Genomic DNA, 27,304 nt, shown 5'->3' on the forward strand with positions numbered 1-27,304 from the left:
GAGGGAACTTGAAGCTTACACCTAGTTTGTTTATTGTTGATTCTTCCGAGTCGCTTGAATCTGAGTAGTTTACAATTGACTGAAATCATGTGATTTATCTGGACTCTGGACTCCGCTTAATATGTTTATTTTCGAGTCAGGTCTGATTAATGTGACTCAAAAATATGTAACTTATCTTGACCTATTAATCTAGAATAGAGAAGTTTACCACGTAAATTTTGTGTATTTGTTCTTGACTTGTGGGAATCAAATGTTAGATCGTTCGTTTTTTCCATTTTTTTATTGTCTAATTCCGGGTATGGCTCGGTTTACGCATTAGATTCTGAGAAACTTTTATCTGGCACACCTCTAGATTCAAAAGTGTCGTATACATTTTTTGAGTCACAGATACAATGAGCTAGATTTAAACGAGTTAGGTAATTTAAGCAAGCTCGATCAACCTGTTAGCTAGGAATGGGTTCAAAACTTAAGGAGAAAAGAGAAAACTAACGGGACATCTGGACCAACCGGTTCCACTCTAGATGGCTTACTCTTGATGTGCACCAATGTGGGGATATTTAATTTTTCACTTTGACACTCATGCATCTTATGTCATGCCAGTGTTACATCATCATAATAGAAAGCAATTAGGACTTTTTGATAAAGTATCCCTACTTTTCACTTTACATAAAAAAAATGTCCGCGTTTTTTACAAATTTATTAAAGTACCCTTACCTTGACTGTTTCATTCAAAAAAAAAAAATGGTAAACGGCAGTTAACAGCCGTTAATGCTTAGGTGGCAGTGCAAAAAAATATAAAAAGTCCTTCGAGCTAAATAGAGTTGAATCTACTTGACCGGAAAAGTGGTCGGAGGATTACTTCAGGTGACCAGCAGCTTCATATCTTCCCAATTTCAGTATCTAGCTCTCTCTTCCTGCATTGCAACATCACTTCATTCCACCTTCCTGCATTGCAACATCACTTCATTCCACCAACTAGCTCTGCCAAAACAACTGCACTTTCTTCACTGCCGTCCCTTCAGTTATCAGCTTCAACCCCGCATCTGATTCTTGCGGCATAACTAACAACATCAATACTTCTCGTGACTTCAGCTACAACTCCACCACTCAACTCAACTCAATTTCATTGCAGCATCACCTGCAACATCTTATGCAATATCACATCCACCAGTCCTCTGCACTTCACCAACACTATCATATCAGCTACAAATCAACTCCAGTAGCAATTCTCACCATTTCAGATTACTGGACAGACCACCAGGAGCCAGTTGCACCAGCTTCACTACACTACGTAGCAGCAACATCTTATATTCACCATACTCGGAACCAAGTAACAACCAAGTACTTCATATCTCAGTTCCATTCAATGGCCATCACCTGTAGCTGCACATCGTACCAGGCTGAGTTCTCACTTGAAATACCAGTCTAGTCCAAGTTCATGGCTTCACTGTAACCTACATTCCTTGACCTGCTCAATACCAACAGCTTCCCTGTAAGTCCTTAAACATACATCTATTTTAGGTATCTCAATTTTCCCAGGCCATATCTTCATAATTCAAGCCAATTCTTGTTCTTCAGCTGCTCTTCTTCTTGTCAGTCTCTTTGTATTGTTCTCTATAGCACCTACAGAAGCTACTAAAAAATCTTCTTCAATTTCAGATCCAGGAAACCCATACACTAAAAATCACCGAAATCATTTAGGAGAAACCTTAATCTCCAAATCAATTTCAAATCGATTAACACCATCATCTCCAATAGTTGTTCAGCTCGAAACCCCTTTGATTTCTTCTCGGATTACGCCTGAATCTCTACATATTGTTCCACCATATCCCTATTCCTTCATCTGGTTAATCGATAAAATCATTCACTTTAATCTTCAATAAACTGATCAACCAAACCAGAAACATCTATCGGTTCAACTAACCTATCGATTCACTGAAATATCCGAATGTGAATGGTAAATTTATCTAGAATTTTACACTACAAATGATGGGTCTTACTTATGTCCGTTGTATAGTGGAGGATGGACCCTTCCACAAAAATGAGGAAACCTACTTTTTAATGCTAAAACTTTCCATCAACCAACTAATTATTTAGTTGGACCCTTGTGTTAGATCTTTTGTCCCACAGATCATGCATTAGCCATATAAGCTCCAAAACTGAGTTCAATAATTTTGTTTTTATATCTATTAATCAACATAAAGTCATAATATAAACTCGAATGTTTAGATTTATGTACACACTTTGAAGAAACCACAAATTATTTTGTTTATTTTGTCCTTTTAATAAGTGAACCAAGGAAAATACCAAGCACGAGTCGCATAACGTGATCTTTCATTATTTGGGATGCAATGGTGCATAGGGCAATGAATAGTGAGTGCATATAAATTGAAATAAAAACAAGCTGATGAAGTGAAGAAAATGCCATGAGTAATGCAGAGAAACCAAATCACTATCACGGACTCGAAGAATATATACTAAGACGAATCGAAACGATAAAAGAAAATAACCCTAGACAAGATGTACTTCAGCACTTCTCTCTGTAATTCGTCCTTCCAACAGTTAAATTTTTATGGGGATATCCAGAATAGTAAAACCGTAAGAATCTTTTATTTTACCAGAGATATTTACGTGTACTAATGAAACTGAAGCATGGAAATGAGGTGGGATCTGGATAGGGCTAATCATCTTGCATTCCGACCAAATAAAAGAAATGGAGAAAAACCAGAATAGTATATATCTAAAAATTGGGTTGAATTCTACCAAAACAAAATGAAACGTTGGCTTCTGATAGAACAAGCTAAGGCTGACTTAAGTACGCATCATGTAACTAGCTAGTCCACTCCACATTAATTTCTAATAAATCCCAATGGTGGAATGAAGTAGGAAAGACTAGCAAGGACGACCTACTTTACCAAACAACCTAAAATATTAAAAATGTTTTGCATCTATCCATCATCTATGGTCCCTTTCCCTTTGCTCTCAAGAACCCTGCTAGTGGTTGGTAATGACACCTTTTTAATTTTAATAGATGGTGTGTTGTGTAGGACATCCATCAGTTTTATACTTTGAATGTGCACACCCTTTTGCAGTTTTTGCTTACTCTTCTTAGTCCACACATTACTTAAGATGAATCTACTGGATGTTGATGTTCGAAAATGGTGTCTTTTGCCTAAACAAATCAAAAAGAAAAAGAGATATGAGTTAATTCATTTTATCCAACCTTTGATAGGAATGGATGTGCTAAGTCTCCCACTCCCTATGTCCAACTCAATGTTGATCAATTATCAGTCTCTAAAGATTTAAACTGAAAATAATATATTTGTGCCAAAGTTTAATGACAAGTAACATTCAAGTGTGGCATGAAGTTCAAGATGCTATGACAAGTAACGTTAGTCCAAGGTGTGTCCGACTGATATAGACACAATTATTGTTGATGAATGTCGACCAAATTTTGCCATCAAATCAACCGGGTCATAGAGTTGTAGAACATCATGTTTTTGGAGTTGTAGTAGCAGAGTGCATATCTCTTCGTGAGCTTGAAGTCTATCGGACCGGAAGCCAGATAGCTAGAGAAATGAGTGACTAAGAGCAACTGCAGTGGTGCGATCAAAACCAAAGATCAAAGATCAAAAAAAAGATCAAATTTTGGGTTTAGTCCGTGTTGTCACGTAACGGTGGCGATTAAAATTTGGTCGCGCGTAATTTAAAGATCCGCCCCAAAAAAATTTCATCGGGCGTATCTCAAATGTCCGTCCAATCAATCACCAGGCGGACTTTAAGTTTACGCCTGTCAACAGGCGTACTTTAAGTTTACGCCTCATTTTTTTTTTTTTTTTTTTAATTTGAATTTTCATCGGGCGTAATTTAAATCTCCGCCCGTTAACAAGCGTACTTTAAATTTACGCCCAGCAACAAGCGTACTTTAAATTTACGCCCGACTATATTAGGATTTGGTATTTGGTCGCGACCAAATATGGTCTGGAATTTGATCTTTGGCTGGGATTTGATCTTTACTCCGTCCCACTGCGTCACGATCTCATCCCAAATTTTTGGTTATACTCGCCCACTGTGGATGCTCTAACCAACCAACAAGTGGCTGTCAGGTGGTGTGTTTTCGACCAGTGTAGGGGTTTTTGATAAATTGGTGTACAAAAGGTTGATCATGATCGATATACGTTCCTTACTTCATAAGTTACTGGATTTGACATTGTATTGTAGTGTTTTTAGAGATCACACATCATAATATATCATCGTCATCATCATAGTACTTCAAGAATGTTACCATAATCTCTTTTTGGGGTCTTCTAATTTTGATTTTGACCGAAAAAATTTAAAATCAACTCAATTGTTTTTACGAAAGTTGAAGATCACAGGATGTAAAGCTTAAAAGAGCAAGGTCCCTCCACTAGACAGATCATGAGTTTGATCCACAGTTCCTTGACATCCACTCCTTCTTGTCCATTTAGGGGTGTCATTCCCTTTCTTGAATCACTAAATTATTTACCCTTTTTTGCAAATTGCAACATCTTATCTTATTATATATTGATCGATAATGAGTAAATTTGGTTTAATTCTAGAGGTTAGAGACAAAAGGTTACAAGTCATATACTCCACAAGTGTAATAGTTTTTCATGCTTTTATTACTTTACTTTTGTTTCCTTTTGCTAAGGCTGTAAATCGGATATGTGCTAGCAAAAGAGTTCGAATATTTATATACAAGTCAAGGCTATAGAGTATATGTGAAGAGTGTAGACCTGATTTCCCAATCAAAAAATAGTATTTCACAAGGTAGATCTGGAATAAACCCATATTGCAGTAAGCATACTAGTTGGATGATCGGAATACAACTAACATATGTTGTTTGGATTTGAATAAGGATTATGGCCTCGAAAATGGGTGGCCAATAAATCCTTAAAATAGATTATTTTTTTTTAACGCGCGAGTTACACCACCACAGCTGTCTAGATCCATATACAAAAACTCCAATGAATTAAATGGTATAAAAAATCCCATTTAACATAAACTGTCTATATTACTCAAATTTAAATCACCGCAATAAAAATAAAGTCAACCCACATTTAATTTTTATTACATTGTCACGACTAATAGCAACCCACCACCAACAAATAGCAACACCACCGGCCACCATCACCACCATCGACTGTCGCGGACCACCACCACTGACCGCCAACCACTATCACCGATCGCCGCCGCCTCCGACAGCCATCACGCCACCACTACTGTTGCCGACCAGCACAGCCATCGACCACCACCGCCACCGCCCACCACCGCCGTCATCACCGCCTACCACGACCGCCCACAACCACCACCGACCAAAATTTAGATGAAACCGATTTTGGTTTCATCATTAATACGTTGAAACCGATTTTGGTTTCATCATAAAATAAGATGAAACCATAATTGGTTTCGTGAGAATTCAACTGCAAGAAAAATTATAAGAGGTATTATACATGTTCATTGATAGAAAGATATCATTGAAATGTCATGATTGACATGGCATGCCTAAATGCTATTTCACAAAGCTTCGAAACACCGACGGATGAAATGTTTTGGCCATTAGCGCGATAGTATTTATTGTCTAGAGGACCTTGCACTACTTCTGATGGACCCAACTTATCTTTATACACTGGGGGAGAAGGGGGAAACTTGTTAACTGCAGGTACATTTTGAACTGGAGGGTCTGAGTAGCAGCAACAGCAGTTGAAGCAGTTGCAGATGGTTTTGGTTCCTCTGGAGCAACAAAGAGATATCCTAAAGAACTTTGACCTCCTCCATAACTGACTCCATGACCCATTTATCTGAAACACCAACAAGATTGGTTTCGTCGACATAAATATAGAAAAAAAATCACATATTAGATGAAACAAAAATTTCATTCAAACCTCAGCAACATCATTAGTTACAGCTAGAATTCAAACCACACAACTACCTAAACATTATCACAATCAGTTCATAACATCTGTAAAGCACCCACCAACAACATTTTGTAACTCAACTTTTTATGTTTCAGAATTAACATAAACACAAATACCACTTCTTTGATTCAAAGCACATAATCTAAATCACAGCTAGCATTGCAAATGCTAATCCACAGATATCAAACACAACAACAATTCAAACTCATAAAAAAATTCGATTTAAGTAAGGATAAGATTAGATGGAACCAATTTTGGTTTCATTATAAATACGATGAAACCAATTTTGGTTTCATCATAAATAAGATGAAACCATAATTGGTTTCGTCAGAATTCAACTGCAAGAAAAATTATAAACCATGATTCATTCTGTTTGATCACACCAATAGCAATAACCTGTGTTGGCTTATAAAAAAAATAACTTGAAACTCGCATAAATATTGTAAGGCATGGACACAAAGAGGTCTCAATATTCAGAACAAGGTCATTCAATTCATTCATTATATCCAAATCCCAAAGGTAAGTCATACAGGCAAAAAAAGGTAAAACTACCATGGTAATTCATTGTACTGCGGGTACGTAAGACTCCGCCTTATTAAGTTACACTGTTGTTGTTGAGATCAGATCATCTTAATTAATGAAGAATAAAACAAATCAATGATATTAACTTGTTAAGTTACATTGTTGTTGCTGATATCATATCACACACACCAGCAAGTAACAAAAATTCTATGAAACATATAGGCAATCTGATGTAAAAGTATTGTTGCACATATATTTTCCTTACCTTGTCCTTCCACTTGATCTCGGTGAAATTTATGTCAATGATTCCTTTGTGGGAGAAGGAGAATTCTCTTGAGAGTTCAACATTTTTAAAGAATGGAATCTGTTCAAATTTCTGCATGTATGCAGCGGGGACAAATTGATTTTGTTCAACCACATACTAATCTTTGCAAATTAGTTCACCGTGAAATGCGAACTACATAATTTAACTTTTGATAAACATCCGGATGCAGTGGGGACAAATTGACATATGAACATTATCGTGTTTTATACAAGTCCTAAGGATTAATTCCAAGACTAGTTTTCCAAAACCACTCAATTTTGATATTGACATCTATGTTTACATTTGTATCCTAATGGTGGTATTACACAAGTCCATGATACTAGCAAGGGTATCATCTAACAACAACCATCTAAATAAAAAACAAAATCCCAGAAACGCCAATAAACTACCAAAACGAGCCAAAGACAAGTCCTCTCGACCACTCAATCTGTCACAAAATGATTCAAGACAATCTTGTAATCTGTACTATCATTGTTGTTGGTTTTTTGATGTAATATACTACCATTATATCCTAATAGAAATAAAAACACTCTGAATTGGAAATCCCTCAGTATTCACTATATACCATTTCACCAACAAATCTATCAACACCAAAAGAAAAATATTCAACTTTTCTTTGGAATTTTCAATTCCCAGTTTCAACAAAAACCAAAACAGAAAAAGATACAATATCTAATTAACTAAAAAAATCAGTGAACTAATAAGATTTTAATTACTTACCAACTTCGAATTACCATTAAAATTCATCGTTTATCCAAACACAATAAACATATGAAATTGATTCCCGTCAATGGTTCATTTCCACCATGAGATCAATTCGCCACCATCACCACCTCGGTTTCGCTAATTGAGTTTGTGAATAATAATCAAATACATGAATCATTTCGTCTCACTCTCAGATTAAATCGTATTATCATCAATTAATTCAACTTATTGCTTGTGGTGGTGGAGAAAAAGGAGGAAGAAGAGGAGGTGTTTCCGGTGGGGTTGAGGGAAGAAAAAAACAAGGAGGTGTTGGTGTAGATGGTTATGGGTTTGCTAGAGGTACGGAAGAAGGAGGAGAAGGTGTTGATGCTGGTGATGAAGGGGGGAAGAGGAGGGGATGGAGGATCTGGTATTGAGTTTAGATCTGAACTTCGTAACCTGTTGGTGGTGATGTAGAATGGTAGAAGCAGAAAAAGAATGAGGTGTTGGTGGATTTGGAAAAGGATTAAGAGGATGACGTGTTGTTAGTAGATCTGAAACTGGTGGCGGTTTGTGGTTGTGCGGCGATTGGATGTGCTGGTGGTGTTAGGGAAAGAGGAAAAAGAAATGAACAGTGAGAGAAGACGAAAATAATTAATATATAGATATGCGGATAGTGAAGGGCAATATTGGAAATGCAAAGAGTAATGAAAACTGTATTTAAAATTGAAATAGAGTTTTTGTTTCATTTTTACTGGATATGATTTTTATTTAGTCCAAATAATATGGCTGGTGTTAGTGTAACTCAAAGAGTATCATCTTGGTTTTTTATAGCTTATTATGTTTTTTTTTTACAAAAAAAGAACGAGCGTCTTGGGCGCATTGTTGGGGCCCCAAAATTCCTCAAAGCGCCTAATTTGAGAGCCTTAGAGTGAATTACGATGCACCATCTTTCTTCGTTAACCAAGGGCGGGCAGCCCATAGCAGTGAGACCCAAAATAATCATTGCAGAGAATTTCCTTCAATTCATCTGGAAAATCACATGGATGCAACACCTCCATCGAGGGTGCACCATTCTTCGCCAAATAATTTGCTGCTTTATTACGGTCTCTTGCACATTTCGTGAGATGCAACGGCACGATGAAATTATATTGCAACTCTGCTATTCTCCTTAGAAGAGGAAAGCGCAATGGGTAATCCTCTCCTGTATAACTCTTTACACACATCTTACAGATAAGATCAAAAGAATTTTCTACTAGAATGCATTGTGCATCTGGTCAGTAACCCTCCAAGAACCCGATTAACAAGCCGACCAACATGTTTCGCATTGCAAAATATTGTAATGTCAAGAAGAGAATACTCTACCGCAAGTTCGAAGCCTCTAACCACACCCTGCAACTGGTGATAAAGGAAAGTCGCAGCTGAGGCAACAATTGGTTTACCATGATTGTCGCGAATAATAACTCCATGTCCTCCTTTTCTTCCCTCTCTGAAATACCCATCTGAACATACAAAGTAATCCATAACAAAATTCCCATCCATGTATTTGGGGGGCCTTTCGTTTCCCTTTGGCCAGGTATCTATCCACCGCTGAAGTTCTTTAATTTTGCTACTCTTCTTCTGCCGCTTCCTTTTAGCAATTTTATCATCGTTTTGTAAACCGAACCCATGCACATATAAATCAATCGAATCAATGGAATCAACATCAGAACTAGTACTATCATTGCAGTGTACTTCATACGCTTCGTCAGAATAAACAGGAATGACCTCATCATCATCGCTATTAGGATCGCCACTGGTGTTAGCCAAATAAGTGTTGTGATGATTGGATGCTGTTGCTGCCATGGTCGACAGAGATAATAAGGGATATGGAAGAAGGGAGTGGTTTGCAAGGGGCACTTTTTCTCAACTTTGATTATTAACAAAGTAGAACACAACAGGGAAAATAATCGTTTAGTCCTTTTTTAGATGGGCCCATGTCTTTTTTAGGAAAACGCCTTTACTGTTTGGTCCATAATTATTTAAAAATATTAAACTGACAAAAGTATCCTTCTGTGTTAATTTTTACTTATTTTCTTGTAGCAGTTCATTCCAGAAATGAAGTCCATATAAAAACCTAAAAAAACAGAAATGAAGTGCATATAAAAACCTAAAAAAACAGACTTCATTCCAGAAATGAAGTCCATATAAAAACCTAAAAAACAGACTTCATTCCAGAAATGAAGTCCATATAAAAACCTAAAAAAAACAGACTTCATTCCAAAAATGAAGTCCATATAAAAACCTAAAAAAACAGACTTCATCCAGAAATGATTTCCATATAAAAACCTAGAAAACAGACTTCATTCCAGAAATGAAATCCATATAAAAAACTTAAAAAAAACAGACTTTAATCCAGAAATGAAGTCCATATAAAAACCTAAAAAGACAGACTTCATTCCACAAATGAACTCCATACAAAATCATATACAAACCAAACTTCATTTCTGGAATGAACTCCATATAAAAACATCAGCAACATCATCTTCATCTTCTTCGACGTCTTCAACAACAGCAGCAAACATCATCATCACGAAAAAGCATCAACAAATCATCATCAACACGAAAAACATCAACAAATCGAGATTTCCAACACGAGCAACAAACAGAAATCATCATCAACACGAAAAACATCAACAAATCGAGATCTTCAACACGAGCAGCAAACAAATATCACATCATCTTCGTCTTCAACAGCAGCAGAAACATCAAAAACGCATCTTCATCTTCGTCTTCGTCTTCAACAGTAGCAAAGCAATCAAAAACGCATCTTCATCTTCGTCGTTTTCATAATCTTTATATGATTCTTCGTCATCTTCATCTTCAACACCATCATCTTCATCAAAATCAAACACCAGCAGTAAAAACTGAGAAAGAAAATCAAGAACAGAGAAACTAGATCTAAAATAATTAGGAGAGAGAAAACAAATCTGAAAATAAAGAGGAGAGAGAATGTAAATCTAAGAATGAGATATTTTTTAGTGATTTTGTCTATATATGTGGCCCCGAAAGGATATTTCTGCCACCACACAATGACATTTACATAATCCTAGGACCAAACCGTAATTTTTAGAACCAAGCTATAATATATTTTACCAAGAAGGACCAAACATACAGTTGACTGGATCAACTGGACTAGACTCTCTCTAATATATTATTTCTAGGACCTAATGGTATTTCCTACAACACAGTATATAAAGAATCGTAACAACTATTTCTAGAACTAGGCCGTAAGAACTGTTTCTATAATTAGGCCGGAGAGAGACGTGAACAACCGTGGACTGCAAGTCAAAGTTGTACACCTAGTCGATGTTGGCTTAACAAGGGGCACACGGGAAACTGGATCATAACGGACTTTTTTTCGGATTCCGGTAGTGACCGTTACAATTTCCACCAAAAAAACGCCGTTACGTTTAATAAGTATTTTTTTTGCGACAAAAAAACCAATATCAAGCGGTGCTATTAATCAGAGCAAATTGGACAATCCATAGAGAAACACAGTAGTTAGATCTTTGATCACTGGCTTCTAACTCCATGGAAAAATTTCCGAATAATAATAGTGCCTTTAATATGACCCGAACCTAGTAAAGAAAACAAAGAAAAACGAAAAATATTGGTATTTTGAACATGCAGGCTTAAAGAGATTCGTGAAAAATCTCGAAGTGATGTGACAATTTATTAGCAGTGGGTATGAATGTCTCGAACTAAGGAGTCAATGGCAATATGCATTCGTAGTCTAGATGGAAGATTATCCCATTCTTGCTAGTTTAGCTTTAGTGAAAATTACAGGGAGACCCATTTTCCAGTTTTTCTTCACCGTGAGATTCACGGGCGTGAAATTTCACGCGCGCATTCATTTTTGGGAAAAAAAGTTTATGAAACCCATATTTTTCTAAACATATGTTTTATCAGGGAGACGAGATAGAGAGGAAATTTCCAAAAATCTCTGTATCGCAGAGCGGATCGATTTTTTATCTTCTCTCGCACCACAAATTCATGAAGATCTCAACATTCGTCATCACCATTGTTCACAACAAAGAAACTAAGAAAGGAAAACAATGATTGGAGACGGAATTGAAGATGAAGAGAAATGATTGCTAACAGAATTGCAGGTCTTCAAAAAATTCCTTTTACATGCATCTAACTCTGGTAATTAATTTCTCAAAAACCCTAATTTAGAAATCCCTAATTTTTATGAGATTTGTTGATGTTGATATTGATGGAAAATGAGGAATTGAGAAGATTTGGGAGACAGTGAGATGGATTTGAAGAGAAGAAGGAGATGTGGTTGCCACTGATTTAAGGTCGAGATTACAATAGAATTGTTGTGTCATGGATGGGAAGATGGTGGTTGCTTCGATTATGAATGTTGACTGGTGTACGAGAGATATGTTTTTTTTTTTTAAATTGCATGGAAGGAGATGAGACAGTAGTAACACCAAATTCATCCATGGTCACGTCAAGTCACGTACAACAGGTGTTTGTAGAAATGCACTATTAGTTTTGCCTTCCAAAAGACGCCCCTCCTTACTGCCATAAGCTGACCCAGGAAAATGGAATTAATCCACTCGTTTGAACATAATTGTATGCATCTCCACTTTATTCCCAGAATGGCAGCACCTGTATCCTTAAACTCTCTTTATTTAATCAATTAGTTAGCGACTCGTCATTTCAGAATTCTAGTAGAGTCGCATGAAAAACAGTGGAGGTAACTTCCTTTTTGAAAGGTAGGACCATTCATTAACTCAAAATGATGTTACATTACTAATGTTAGAAGTCAAATTATTAATGTCCGATGCATCAATTTTTTCTTGTTAGAAGTGAAATCAACCAAAAAAAAAATATACGAAATGAACGCATAACCTATTATGCATTTACAAAAATGTCTCCATAACCTGTTATGCAGTCGAGAAACGGTTGCATAACACGTTATGCATCAACATTTTTGTTACTATTAAAACCAATAAAAACAAAGACTGCATAACTTATCATGCACCTACAATATCATATGCCTAACATGTTATGTAGTCATAAAAATGGATGCATAACATTTGAAAATATGGCTGCATAATGCATTATGCATCAATTTTATCTATACGCACTAAAATCAACCAGAACAATGGCTATGTAACTTGTTATAGATGCATAACTTGTTATCCAGTCGAGAAAATGGTTGCATAATTCGTTATGCGTCTACTTTTTCTGTTGGATTCGGGAATATATAGCGTATAAGTGGTTGCATAAACCAAAATAATATATGCATGAACAAAAATATGTTGCATAACGTGTTATGCATCTTTTGTTGTGTCTGCATATTGTGTTATGCATCTTTTTGGTGGCTGCATAACGAATATGTAGCCAGTTTTCGAAAATTTTCCCTAAAATAATGATCACCTCTGATTTTTTTCGTGAAATTTTTTTTTTGATATTGTTGTTTGTGCTCGTTGCGTAGCTCTCTTAAAAATATTTCCAATGATATAAAATTTGTAAAATTCCAAGGCGCGGATTTTTAGATGTGTTATATCCAAGTTGCGTTGCCAATTATACCCCTGATGCATAACCCGTCATGCGGATGCATAATCCGTCATGCAGACATTTTTAATAATTTCATATAACTATGGGTGTCACGGATATAATTATGGGTGTCACGGTACCTAAGATTAATTGTGGGCCTGACAATGAAAATATTATTTTTTTTGGGCCTGCGCCTAATTTTCCCTTAGCTTTATGATACGGTGGCAAAGTGAGGCCCAAGTCCAAGTTTAAAATATTCATTCATACTTCTAATGAACGATGTTTCCGGCACCATTGTTTTTTTGGGACCATGATTGATTAGGCCATCTTCCCTATAGTTATAAAGGGTGTCCTAAAAGGTGGGATGACTAGTTTACTCTTTAACCTAATTAAAACTATACCTAATCTACAACTTCTTCTTCCTCTATTCTACAATTTTTATTCTTCTCTTCTTCATCAATTTATGATCATCTAAACATGATCATATACAAATCAAATCAAAATCATCAAATTTTCATCGTTGTTGATTCATTGAATTCTCATCGTTGATTATTCAATCTTTTGTAAACAAACCCGTCCATAAGTATTTTCCCACAATCCCATTACTTCTAATACGTTTTTGATTGAAATTTTGAGCAGTAGTCATCAAAATAGGTTGAATATGGAGGTTACAGTAGTAAGTTCGATTAAGATAATTTTGGAAAAAACCCTAGTTTTACAATCGAACTTTTAAAGATGAAGAACACGAAGAAAACTTCGGCTAAGATTTTTTTTGTTGTTAACCGAACGCCTGAGTTCGGTTGAGTCGCAAAAAAAAAATATCAAAACCGGACTCTTCCCTGTATAGCTAAATGTTGAGTTCGGTTAAATCGAAAAAATAATCTCCTAACTGAACTTTACTCTAAAAAATTATATAATGAGTTCGGTTAAGTCGCAATTTTTTCTGCTAACCGAACGAAGAGTTCGGCAATGTTTTATAAATGTTGCGATCATGCCTCCTATAGATATTAAGTGCATGGAAAAACTAATGGTTCGGCTGAACTCCGTTGTTTAAAATTTGGTTACAACGTGCTCGAGTCAACCGAACCGAACAAAACTCTGTAAACTCAAGCATAGTAGTTCTATTACATTTGATTTTTCTTCAGCTAGCCGAACAAACAAAAACTCCATTAAAGTTCATGTTCGGTTACCTGTGTATTTTGGATTTATCAACCGAACTGCATTTGCAGAAAGTTCGGTTACATGTTCTTCATATAATATAACCGAACTATGTTGACCTAGTTGAAAGTTTTTGCTGTAATTTTCATTTTGAAGATATTTAGGCCATTTATAGCAACATTAACTAAGTTACAAGCATACCTCGGTACCCAAAGGATGTTTTTTCTCCATATTCACCCATCTCAAAATAGCTTTTTTATCCATCTTCTTGTTCTTCTACTACTACATTAATCACTCAATAATTCTACCTCTTTTAGAAAAAAGCATCTATTAATTTAACCTTAATCAACTATTAATTGCACTAACTAATCATTAAATAAAATTAATCAAAAGGGTAATTTTGGTATTTATATAAATATTTACATAAGGGGTGGCTTAGTTTTACTTCAAATATCTTCCAAAAAAAAAACAATGGTCCCCCAAAAAAACAGTGGTGCCCAAAAAATCGTTCTTCTAAAACTCCATAAATCAATCATATAAAGGAAAATGATATTCTAGGATGACATTCTTTCTTCTCAGACATGGTTATATAAAGATTAATTGGAAACTGATTATTCTTCAAAATCACCGATTTTATCATGGATCTTAAATAAAACTCAAGTAATCGACTATATATTTTCTCAGGCTTAGTGTCATGGACTTCCAATATTCAACTTTTTTTGTTGAGCCACGTCACCAAAGTTGAACGTCAAACCCCTATGGGAATTCAAGATGAAACCATGTATATCACATAGTAAACCCGGGTGAAACTATGTACACCACAGATTAAACCTAGATGAAACCAGTTTCATGCTAGTATAAATATGGATGATACCATGCACACCACATACTAAACCTGGATGAAATCAACTTTATCCTAGTATAAACTTGGTGTAACCAACACATCACATATTAAACCTGGACAAAATCAGTTTTATCCTAGTTCAACCATGTTGAAGAAATACATACCACGGGTTAAATCCTATTTCATCCTAGTTTAAACCTAGATAAAACATTCACATGTAACCAAATTAGAATTCTGCAAAGTAGTACAATGGATATCCGTATCATGTTTTGCATATCGGACATATGCAAAAACACAAGCGATCACATGACTACCAATTCGAATTTATATTATATATGGATATATCTTAACAAAAATTAATTGGTTACTGAGACATAAACTAAATCCACAACAAAGATAAGATCACAAAAACAAAATTAGAATAAGATTCATCAAACATATGAAATGAATTAAACTTAGATTCATATCCACCATCAATGAAGCTAATATTAATTATTAACTACCACTAAAACCATCGCAAACTCCACCACCATCCAAGATTTCTTATGTCCTAATTATGGTTTGAATCAACCTATATCACATAGTGACTCTGAGAAATCCAAAATTCGTAAGTTTCCAAACCCTAATTCTCATTATTTTAAGAATGACATGAATTGATCGTTGAATTAGATACCTTGTTTTCTTGTAGCGGGCTATAGTTATTGTTGATGTCTTTGATGGTAGATAAAGATGATGGTGGAGAAGGTGGAAAAGTTGGAGTGGTGATAGATGTCGTCGATGTCATTCATGGGGTAGATAGATAATAGTGGAGACGACGAATAAAGAAAAATGACAATAGTATTGATGATGGTGTAGGTGGTGGAGAAAGAGAATAGATTTTTAATGGTTACGAGATGTTAAAATTCAATACTATTCGAGGGTACAATAGTCAGTTTTATTTTAATTTTTTCTCATCTATTATATCCATGTCAATAGTCTACTCGTCCATTAGAATGGGAAATTCAAAATATCTGGGCATATGACCCAATTTCTGTTAGGCTAGAAGGTTTGAGCCACTTGACGCCTCTTTTTTCGTGGTCTATTGCGTGAACTTTGTAAGTACTCTTTTTTTTCTTTAATAAATTTTTGACTCAGGCAAAAAAAACAAAACAAGAAAAACAACTAACCCATTACATGTTCCTTAAAAAGCAACTAATAAAATAAGAAAAGAAAAACAATAAGAAAAGAAACCTATTATAGGGGATCTATGGTTTGAGTTTTGAGGGCTCGTAAAGATTCTAGTGTCCTAAAAGAAGATAAAGGGGACCTAAACCATATTCAAATATACTAATATACCCTTCATCCCTTAAATACCTAAACCTAAACCAAAGAAACTAAAATCAGTTTCATTTCACCTTCACCTCCATCGCCTCTCACCCTCTTCTTCTTCCTCATCGCTCTCCATCACTTCTTTTTCCATTAATCGTCGATTATCAAAATTATTTATCGTCGATAAAACCTCTATAAAGATTATGGGACGTACTGATGATCCTAAGAGAAACCCTTCATCACATGCAAGACCAAATGCTCAATCCGATGAAGATGAAGAATTGAACAATCAAGGAGGTGAAACGCCAGTTAATCCACTCGAAATGACTTCAGTAAGGTAAAAATCGAAAACCCATCTTGTTTCATTGATTTTTATTGCATGAATACACAGATTCGATCGAATTAGGGTTTTCAAAACTGTTATAGAAATTTATACGGTGTTGAGTTCTTATTTTTCATACCGTAGACAAGTCGTACGGTTTGAAATCTTCAAAGTATCAAACCCTATCTTTAAGATTCCCCACCGTATGTTGAGTTTCCATACCGTATGTTTATCTGTTCCTGAATATGGTGTGGATTTAAAACTGTAGGTAAAATCACCTAGATTCCCCAACGTATGTAGATAATTCCACATCGTACGTTTAATTGGGTTTCTCTACGGTTTGTGTTCCAAACCGTACCTTTAAATGAGTTTGTATATGGTTGATTTTCAAACCGTATGGATTTGGAAATGAGTTATACTAGTTTTGGGCTATGAAAAAGAGTATTTCTATCTTAATGAATCTGACCTTTGTGAGATCATACATTTCTATTCAATGTCTCTTATTTCGAAATTGAAATTGGGTTTGCTTCAAAAGACTAAATTTTTCATCATGGGTTTTATTTAGTTAGTTGACAGCTTGAATTTCATATGATTAATTTCTACTTGAGCTGGGAATCTCTGCAAGTGAGGAATTGAAAATTATGGCATTATTTTAACTCAAGTCTAATTACTGCAGCTTAGTTCTATTTTTGTATGGTGTTAAATTGCTATGTGTGTTTGAAAGGGTATTAGCTTCATGAAGAAGCTTCAGAATGGTTGTTCTATTAAATTGCTATGTGTGTTTGTATGGTGTCAAGTTGTCGTGTGTGTTGAAAGGCCATTGAATTGCATGCCTTCCATTTTATTGTATAAGGACATGGATTGCTAATCATGTTAATTACTCTAGTTCCATTTTTTATTTCCCCTTTTTGTGTTTAATTCTTGATTGGTTACTTTGGGGATGATAGTCATGTTATTCAATATACAATTTGCTGGTATCGTTTAATTTGGTATCACCACTTGTGGTTAGTACTTATCCTAAGCAGTAATCTCTTTGGGAATAATATGATGAAATGATAGTTAGCGCAACTTTGTGCATCTCCTATATGCTTGTAAAATACTGTTGTCAATTTTTCAAAACACAAACTACACCAAATTAGTGATTAGCAACGATAGGTGTCAGTACCAAATCGGGGTCACAACACTTCTTTTCTGTTGCGAAAGTCGATGTTGCAATATTTCGCAGCGGCTACATTTCCGTTGCAAATTTTCGGTCGCAACAGTTTAAAACTGTTGCCACGTTAAGAAGTCGCAACTGGTCGCAACAGTTCACAACAGGTGCAAAACTGCAGTTGCGATCTGTTTGCAACAGCATGCCGCAGTTGCCGGTCAAAACCACCAGTTCCCGTATAACAAAATCAAGTTTCCCTGTTCATTTGGAAATCAACATCAGATTTCCTGCATTATGTGCCTAGTATCAAAAGAATGACAAGTAAATAAAACATTTCTTATGTTTTCAGAACATACAAATTATGTAGTTGTAATGTCAAGTGTAATAACAGTAGTAGATACAATCTTAAAGGCATAAGACCAAGGGACAAACTCAACATCATTCATTACCTACATGCTCAAATAAGTATAGCTTTTTGTTTCTTCATATCTAGCCTTGTAAGTAGTGGCACTTATTGTTCATATCTGTGCAATCAGCTACGAACTCAGAAACCTCTTCTTTCTGGCTTTCCTGCTCTTCACGTTCTTCTTCGTTTTCTTCTACCTCCTGAGACAAGAAACTGAAACAAATCAACATCCAATTCCCACCACGGAAGATAGGAATAAGAAAAGATAGCATTTTACATAGAGCACAAGGATACCTTGTGATCTGAATCACCCAAGTCACGCTTGTCCACATGTATTTCAAAATTATTCCATATTCACTTACTGGATTATGAACAAAAATTACTACAAAGAACTATAAATGGCAACATTAACATGGAATAGTGGAAGACACGGATTATATATACTGAAAAATTTAACCAAAGGGATACCTTGTCTAAATTTGAGATTCCACAAAGCAACCTGCCAATCCTCGAACAAGGTAGGGTACTCCTCAGGGTCAGCTAAAGATTACACAACTTTCTTGTTAACCCATAAAAATCCATGACATGTAAAGACGAAAGTCAATTTATAGTATAGCAGATGATAAAATCAAGGTTTTTCAGTTCATGAATTTTATCAAATGGTAAAGGCTCGACTTAAGAATTTGTGTACCTATAATTTATGGATGCACAAGAGGAACAAGAAGTACGGGATGATCAGTTCAGGGAGTAGATTACATTTTAGATGCAATGCTTACCTGGAGAATTTGGATTGAACTATAAAGAACGATACCAGCAGCAACGACATAGAGATCTGGCTTCCCTATTGAAATTCCAATGCCCTGAACTCCAAGGTCTCCAAGAACTAATATTTTGATTCCATCTGTCACCACGATCGTATCAACCTACTGATAGATTGAATTTGTCACTATCTTAGAAAACAAAATATTACATAAACTAAGAAAAGAGTTAATAACACAAAACGCAAGAAACTTCCAGCAAACAAGAACTATTTACTTGAAAAACCAATAATAAGCAATGGAATAACACTGCTTCTATATCCTGACTTGAGAGGGCTGGGCAAACTACTTCTTCAAGGTTGACATCTGAGATATCATTGGTTATAAGAAGACCATTGTTTGCTTGATAGTTTTGTGGAACATTACTGGTGGTTTCCTACAAGCATCAGTCGATTCGGAAACCTCAATTCTTCTAAATACTTAAAAGTACAAACTGGAAAGAAATGTAGAATATTATGCAGAGAATTACCTAGCCACTTGGATTTCTATCTACCTTTGCCTGTCTTCCTATTTATGACATGCACAACATAATAAAATTTCTTTGTAAATTATACCTTTTAATTTGTGAAGACCCGTAAATGTTGATTTCTTTTATCTTCTTCTTCTACAGTGACGTCCTTCAAGACCTCTATCATACCTGCAAAACATCAAAAACGTATCAAATATTTAGGTGCATATATAAATAAGACGATATAATAATGATGCTTTGAGTTATAGGGAGCACAGAGACAAAATGAAAAAAATTGGCCATCATATAATACATAAATGAAAATAGACTGATAATGCTTCAGAAAAACTATCATACGCCAGAAACATACAAGGCAACACTTACACATCCGTGAGTGTATCCCTTTCCTGGGGCCACCAGAAATATGAGTACACTTAGTTTTCAATACAATGGTATTCACTACTCATAAAGGCGTCCAGGCAATATGACTTTACTAAACATAAGGCATCTTGAACCACTTTTTCTTTGTAAAGGTGAGTGTTTAAAAATTCACCTAGAGCCTGAGTTTTCTTCTGCTTTTGTTTCCACGCATTTGAATTGATCTACTACAACTTTCTGATCCTCCTACGAGATGAGATGCATTATCAGTGTCAACTAAATATAAATAAACTATTTTAGACAATACATAAAATAGTTGGATAAGGGGACTTGTTAGTTACTACTCAAAACTTTTTCTTGGAACCCCTATGATAGGTTTCTAAGAAAAATAACTTTGTAAGTATTCTTTTTTTTTTTAATAAATGATACTAGTGATTTGTGGTAATTTTTATAAAATTACCTAAACCAAATTGAATTAGAACATCTCTAATAGAAGATTAAATTTTCTTTTTACCATGACATATAGGAGTTTGTATCCCATAGGTCCTAAGAAAAATATAAAGAATGACAAAATAAATACGAAAGTCTTCAATAAAGTGTTAACTACGTCTCCGGAAACACCTCGGGTCCTGTTTTTTCTTTTAATATCTTTTTTTTGAATTAAAAAATTCATGAAAAGAAGAGAAAAACTTTGTTAACTCTAACCATTCCGTTTCTTGTTCTTCCTTATCCGTTCCTCTTCTTCGTTCTCACTGATATTTCTTTCCGGAAAGCTAGAGTTTTGCATACAAAGCGGATTTTGCACACAACATCGGTATGTTTTTTTATTAATGCGTTTCTATTGCGATATGGAGATTATCTCTGAATAATTCCGTTTAATTTGACTTCTTGATTGATGAAAATCTGATTACTGTGTAACTTTGGGTTAAAGCTTTGACCTGTAATCTCATACAAGGTTTAATTTACCTAAAGGTGATAGGAAGTATTGATGATTTTAGCATTTGGAGATTTCAATTATATCATTTGGAAATCTATTGTAGTATAAAAACATCGCATAAGAAAATAAGAATTCTCTATGATGTTTGGACAGGTTTTTGTGTGAAAATGTAGTTAAATAGCATCCTTTCCAGAGCCGGTTGGAAGTATTGATGATTTTATTAAGTTGAATTCATGTTTGATTTTGTCAGGGTTTTAGTAGTACTACTTGGAGATGGTTACCCAATTTTTAATTTATAAGCAGGAGCTTTAACAAATTAGAGAACTCTGAGCCACAGAGGTGATGTTGGATGTGGTTGATTTTAAATTTTTACAAGCTTACTACCCGATGCGTTTGCGGTACCAAATTTCCGACAATAGACGTAACACTGCTCCGTAAAACACATTTACTAAACTGTTATGTAAAAAACTCTCTCTATTTGTCATCACAAATTAGATGTCAGGCAAAGTACGTTTAACAAATTTGGTGTTTTACTTTTATCTAACTAATATTTGGTAGCCGCTATGATCTTCTATCCTCGGCTGCTTGAAGATATATGGTTACTACGTCGAATATGACTCTCCCGTCTTCAAATTAATCCTCGGCTGCTTGAAGCATAGCAAACTCGCCTTTTTTTCACGTACGCCCGTCTTCAAATTAATTAGGTCGAAAACATCAGCCAGTTCTTTGTTACAATTGAATTTGTCTTCTTTTGATTCATCAAGGTTCTGGCTCCTTTTGTCTTCCTTTGATGTTTCTGTAACCAACGATGAATATTTCCCTTTGTGTATACTTTATTACATTTGAATATACCTGGGGCACTGGCTTTGCCTGTTTTCCACTGCGTGAGCTTTGTATCTTCAGGATATGTTCGTTTGAACACCTTGGCAAAGTTTTCCCTGTCGTGAAATATGATTCCTTGTTCGCTTGGATCTTTAAATTGAATATCAGAGTTATATATTTGCCAAGAGGCTTTCGAGTCAGATACGTAGAGGAAGTCTAAGTAGATCTTCATTTCCTTCACTCTAGGTACCTGGCTATTCTGATTGTGAATCTTTTAATCTTTGTTTGAAGATTTTTCACCGACAGGATCTGTTGTATATCCATCTCCTGATCTCCTCATACATCTTTTATTAGAATTTCTAAACCTTCACTTGATGTCGTTTGCGACGCTGCTAAATTTAACCGCCCATGAGTGAAATCCCGTGTGGGTAAATAAACTCCATTTCTGCATTGTTTGACCTTTGGTCTTGTTGGTTGGCATAGCATAGCAGACTTTAACAGGGAATTGCCTTATTGTTAACACGAAAGGGAAGTTACCGTCACTGAGACATTATTATTGAGATGTACACTCGTGATCCTGTATTCCCTGTTACGATATGTGCTTCAATAACTCTATTACCAATTCTCTTTACAATCCACCGCGTTCCCTTTGAAAGATCAATTCTCTGATTGATGTTTAGTCGTAGCATATTTGGAACTCCATTTTTTATTGTAACTGATGGTTTGGTATTCCTGGATATTGCAGGGAATTCAGTAGTTCGGTAGGATACAAAACATCCTCATCTTCAATGGAGCCTGTCATCAGGATAATGCCATCTGAACTCAAGAAAGTACAGTATTGTTAGTTGGTGCCGGTATACACCTTTCACTTAAGTAACTGTCACAACCTTTTCATGAAATCCACATCTGGTAATATGTACTCATCTGGTATCTTGATCCACCCTGGCTCTTCCATATTGGTAAGTGCAATTGACAGTTCCATTTCCGAGATCCAGTACCCATTTACTGAATTCTTTTGTTTCTTTTGTTGCAGCCGTTACTCCAAAGTCAGAGGCATTTTCAGTAAGGTTTACCATTTTGAAATGGCTCCACAGGTCTGTCCTATTTATCCATGCGTCAATAATTACCTCCTTGGTTTCTTTGGGAGTGCTCATTAATATCTGCCTAAAATCTCCACTAAACAAAATAGCTTTCCCTCAAAATACCTTTATCAGTGTACCCATAAGATCTTCGAATCCCTCAATATCGTTTCTTAACCTTTCGGCGCCAGGCTGTTCTGTCTTATAAGAGGAGCCAATCAGAGAGCGATGTCAGGGATAGTTAGTGCTTACATGGCTTCACCAAAATCAAGTGTGATTGTGGTGCTGACATGTGGCGACTTGGAGTCCCTAATTATAAAGAAAGATTATGAGACCTTAGATATGTATATTACAATTGTTTGATTTATCAAAATGTGATAGTACATTTGTTTCAGTACTATATGTCAGTAGCTCACTGGGTGTTGTTTTCTTTGTGTTAGTAAATTGTTCAAATTTCAGTTCCATAGGATAGATATTCATCAGAAATGTTGTGTAGTCTCGTGATTAAATTTATCCGGCAACACACAAAACAGTGGACTCACTTTTACTAATCCCCATGTTGAGAGGCTTTGTTTTCGACCATCAGATCCCCTATCAGGATAAAACTCGGGACCAAACGTCGGTGTGTGTAGCACTGCTCCAGCAGACACCCAGACACTATCCAATATACCTTTGAATAACAAGATGTGGCCCTGGTTTTAGGCGTTCATCTATCTTTGTATGTGCATTCAAACCCATCATACAGTCTCCTTTTTTGATTACTAATTTGATTGATGTTAAATTATGGATTACAATTTTCTGAACTACATATGCATATATGTTCTCACACTTGGATTGAGATATGCTTTTTAGGTGTGATATATGTCAATATCTGCTACTTCATCAACTAGTAGTGAAGAATATTCTTGTCCAACAGAACGGTTGTTACTCTGTTGTTAGATTTCGATGATATGTTGAACCCATGTGGAACGACTCGGTAACTTGTTCAAAGTGAGTGCATGTGGAACGACTCAGTAACTCGGTAACACTTGTTCCGGTCATGTGCGCAACAACAATGATGAACACCAAAGGGCCTCATGGTGGGTCTGTTCCTGGAAGGCGTTACATCCAGCGGAATAGCATTCCTTGGCATAGGCTTATTATTCGTGATTACTTTAAAGGGGAACAATCGAAGTTATCATCTGAGGTCGGTGATTTTTTTTTTGTTGCGTCGTCACTGCATCCATGTTGATAAACTTTGAAGGTATACTTGAAATAAAGTTTGTGCTTGAGTTTGTATTGGTCTCAAATTAAAATTGCTCATCGGCTGAGTAGCGATTTCAAAGTGAGTGCAGGTGAGCTGACCATTCAACATAGTCTGGCATGGCACTAGCGAGAACAACGTGTAGAGTTAGTAAGAGGACGTGGAGCATTTGGTTCAGAATTAACACAGCGGCAAGAATACAACCCATATCCTTTCTACTTCTGTAAAATAGAAAACACTTTAACTGATAATATCTCACATGGAGATTCTTTCAACTGGTTTTCTTCTGTTAAAAGAAGAATCTAATAGTCCTTGAGTTGTAATAGTCCGTATAAAGTAGTACCATTCTGTTTTGGCTCTAGATACTTTTTGTTCAGATTTTGGTTTTCCTACTGTGTTTTGTTTTTAGCGGGATTTTTTTTTTTTTTTTTGTAGGGAACATATTCCCTCCATGTTTTCGGATTTAATTTTTTGATTATAATTTTTGTTTTTTGATTTTAAATTTTATCCACATATGAAATTCTAAGGTTTAGAATTATTTTATTTTTGGAGCCGAGTGTTAATTGATGTGGCGACACTACACTTGTATTGGAGAAAAATGCTATACAGAGACAAAGGACGAACTAATTGAGCTCCTCTAGCAATAGCATGGATGCTTTTTCAAACTCTGATGCATCAAAAGTGAGCACTTGCCACTCACCTTATAAACGGGAGGTGACAGTGCATTCTATGACTAAATCCCACATGTCTCTTTATTGCCACGTGGTTACAATGCAGAAGACCACAGAGACCTGAGCCTTTTTTTTCCAAATAAGTTACTTTCTCTTCACAAAAGCTAACATTTCTACTTTACTCTCAGAAATCAAGAGCAGAAGTGGAGAAGAGAGAATGCAAGGTAATCTCTGTTTGCTTTTGAACATTTTGTTTATTGCTTTTGATTTTATTTCGATTTCCAGAATCACCTCTAGAAGTCTTATATTTCTTTTGTCTACTTTTGTTGTATTAATTTCATCTGTTTTGTTACTTACATGCATGCATGTCTATTTTGGTTATATGTGCAGTGTAATCAGCACCAAAAGTTACTATATTTGTAAGATATGGCAAAGAAAAATCGGAAAATCGTAAGAAGAGATGATGGGATGGATCATACAAGTAAGTTGCCTGATGATTTGTTAGTTATAATTCTGTCTCTTGTTCCAACTGAACAAGCTGTTACAACTAGCTTCCTATCCCAAAGATGAAAGTCATTATGGACTTTACTTCCTGAGATAGACTTGGATTATGCTAGCTTTTGCAAAAGCTTTGGTATCGTGTCCGAGGATCATAAAAAGGAGCGGTTTCGTGGGTTCCTTAGGTTTGTCGATTACGTATTTACTCACCATCAATTGGAACATATACACAGGCTTAGATTTGTATTTGACATTGCTCGACATAAATTCTATGCTTCTGACAAAAGCTATGCATCGGAAGTTCGTAGGCTATTCAGATTTGCGATGTTACGTAATTGTTCGACACTTCATTTAGAATTTTCAAATCTAGTAAGACCATGCTTATACCCAACATACCATGGAATGTATACTTTGCCACCATGTAAAACCTTCCCACAACAATCATTAACCCTGCTGAAATTAACTAACTGTAAACTTACAATCTCTAAGCGTAATATTTTACTATCAGTTAAGATTGCAAAGCTTACAGTTGTCGATCTACGAAAGGACTCGTTGTACAATTTAGTCTCTAGATGTCCATGCCTTGAAGAATTACATCTGATTCGTTGTAAACTTTCTTCATCTTCTTTCAAGTTATATTCTCCAAAATCAAATCTCAAATGTTTAGTTTTGCAATATTGCATATGTTCGGCACCACCTTCGCATGTTGGAACCTTAAGGCATGTCGCTGTCAACATTCCAAGTCTTTTGCAATTCAAGTGTGAAGGGATATCATGTTACCCTACTATTAACAATGCAAACAATCTTACTGAAGCAAAAATCAGAATTCTAAATACTAGAGAGAATGAGCACGAGTTGCTTTGCAAGCTACTACAGGACCTCCATAATGTTGAAGTTCTCACACTTTGCTACCAAAATCTCGAGGTGCGTATGTGAATGAGGTTTCTAATTTTTGATTATATATTATAAATCATTTGCAAGTCATTGATCTCAAAAGTAATTGATGTAGATAACAAATCAATTTCAAGTCATTGATCTCAAAAATAATCGATGTAGTTCTCTAAGTCTTACATGGGGTGAGAATTTAAGCGTCGTATATATTCTACTTATTACTGTAATCGTTGTTGTGTTTCCAAAGGTTCTCGGCGCAAATGGCAGGAGAAGTTTGCTAACACCGCTTTGCAATTTGAAGCGTTTAGCCATAACACTGCTGTGGGTGGAAAAAGACCTTCCGAACCTTATGTGCTTGTTAAGGAATTCCCCTTCTTTAGAAGCACTTTCCCTAGATCTTCATCGCATATATGTGAGTATATATATTGATGTTGCATTGCAACATTTGGATATCCAAGTATCATGCTTTTGCCATTGATAAAATTTTGTTTGATTTTGCAGGAGGGTGCAGAGGGAATGATATCCTCAGTCTATAACGAGGATGAATCAACAGTTCTGGAACCACTTTTACTTCCTTCTGATTGTGTAATGCATCTTACAAAAATTGAGATTAAGAACTTTCAAGGCCTAAAAGTTGAAATGGAGTTTGTTAAGATTATGCTCCAGAGCTCACTATGCTTGAAGGAAATGGTTATTTGCATCAGCTCCAGATATGAGCTTCTGAAGCAGAGAATCGGGGAAGAGCATAATGGAGTTTTGCAGATGAAAAAGGACGCTGCAGTTGAAAATATATTGGCCTGCACATGCGCGTCACCGGATGCTCAAATATTAATCTATTAGGGGAGGTTGTGGCCATATACGCTGGAGCCATCTGAGTATTGTAAAGCGCTCTAGGAAAGGAGGCATTCTATTTTGAGATCCCGAATGTCGAAAGGTATGATGAGAATTTCCATTTTGCTGTAAAAATGTTAGCATTCTCAAGATGTTTTTTTGTTGTTTTGGGGTAATGTAATGTTTCTTGCTAAACCAATATAACATGAGGAATTGGTTCTTGTAAACCCTTTTGTTGTGAGGAAGAAGAGTTTCGATCAGACTCAACACCAGAGAGAGTGGGATTCTTGTTTTTATGGGTAATGGTGGTCACCTTGAATGGAATACTATATCTTCACACATTGTGACATACATATCCATTCTCAAACATACTAGGTAATGTTTCTGGAGATGGATATTAAATAAAAAGGAAAATAGATTTTGGTTTTACGTCAATGAAATTGACTTAAGTGAGTTATATAAGAGAGAAACAAGCCA

General features: G+C 35.7%; 1 protein-coding gene across 11 annotated transcripts; it reads left to right on the forward strand.

Moving 5' to 3' along the window:
* The first annotated feature begins 20,531 nt into the window (after positions 1–20,531).
* Positions 20,532–27,135, forward strand: LOC113295407 (putative F-box/LRR-repeat protein At3g58880). Of its 11 annotated transcripts, none has more exons than XR_003332840.1 (10): positions 20,532–20,669; positions 22,360–22,468; positions 22,648–22,708; positions 23,280–23,936; positions 24,028–24,650; positions 24,796–24,831; positions 24,998–25,088; positions 25,825–26,029; positions 26,244–26,408; positions 26,498–27,133. XR_003332840.1 is itself a non-coding variant. In XM_026543749.1 (3 exons), exons 1-3 carry the CDS (start codon positions 25,430–25,432, stop codon positions 26,834–26,836), a joined length of 1,104 nt encoding a protein of 367 aa, XP_026399534.1. In that variant the 5' UTR covers positions 25,099–25,429; the 3' UTR covers positions 26,837–27,135. The 11 variants fall into 11 exon arrangements, 1 of the variants encoding a protein (XP_026399534.1); XR_003332839.1 differs by having other exon boundaries at positions 22,360–22,573; positions 26,498–27,132; XR_003332836.1 differs by having other exon boundaries at positions 22,360–22,708; positions 26,498–27,132.
* The last annotated feature ends 169 nt before the right edge of the window (positions 27,136–27,304 follow it).

This window comes from Papaver somniferum, chromosome 7 (assembly GCF_003573695.1).
Source record: "Papaver somniferum cultivar HN1 chromosome 7, ASM357369v1, whole genome shotgun sequence".
Classification (NCBI taxonomy): Eukaryota; Viridiplantae; Streptophyta; class Magnoliopsida; order Ranunculales; family Papaveraceae; genus Papaver; species Papaver somniferum.

Excerpts from the sequence above, each read along its gene's own strand:
- LOC113295407 (XM_026543749.1), top strand. The coding sequence starts at position 25,430 with ATGTTACGTAATTGTTCGACACTTCATTTAGAATTTTCAAATCTAGTA. Across the intron at positions 26,030-26,243 it reads TTTGCTACCAAAATCTCGAG|GTTCTCGGCGCAAATGGCAG; the intron begins GTGCGTATGTGA and ends GTGTTTCCAAAG. Across the intron at positions 26,409-26,497 it reads TAGATCTTCATCGCATATAT|GAGGGTGCAGAGGGAATGAT; the intron begins GTGAGTATATAT and ends TTGATTTTGCAG.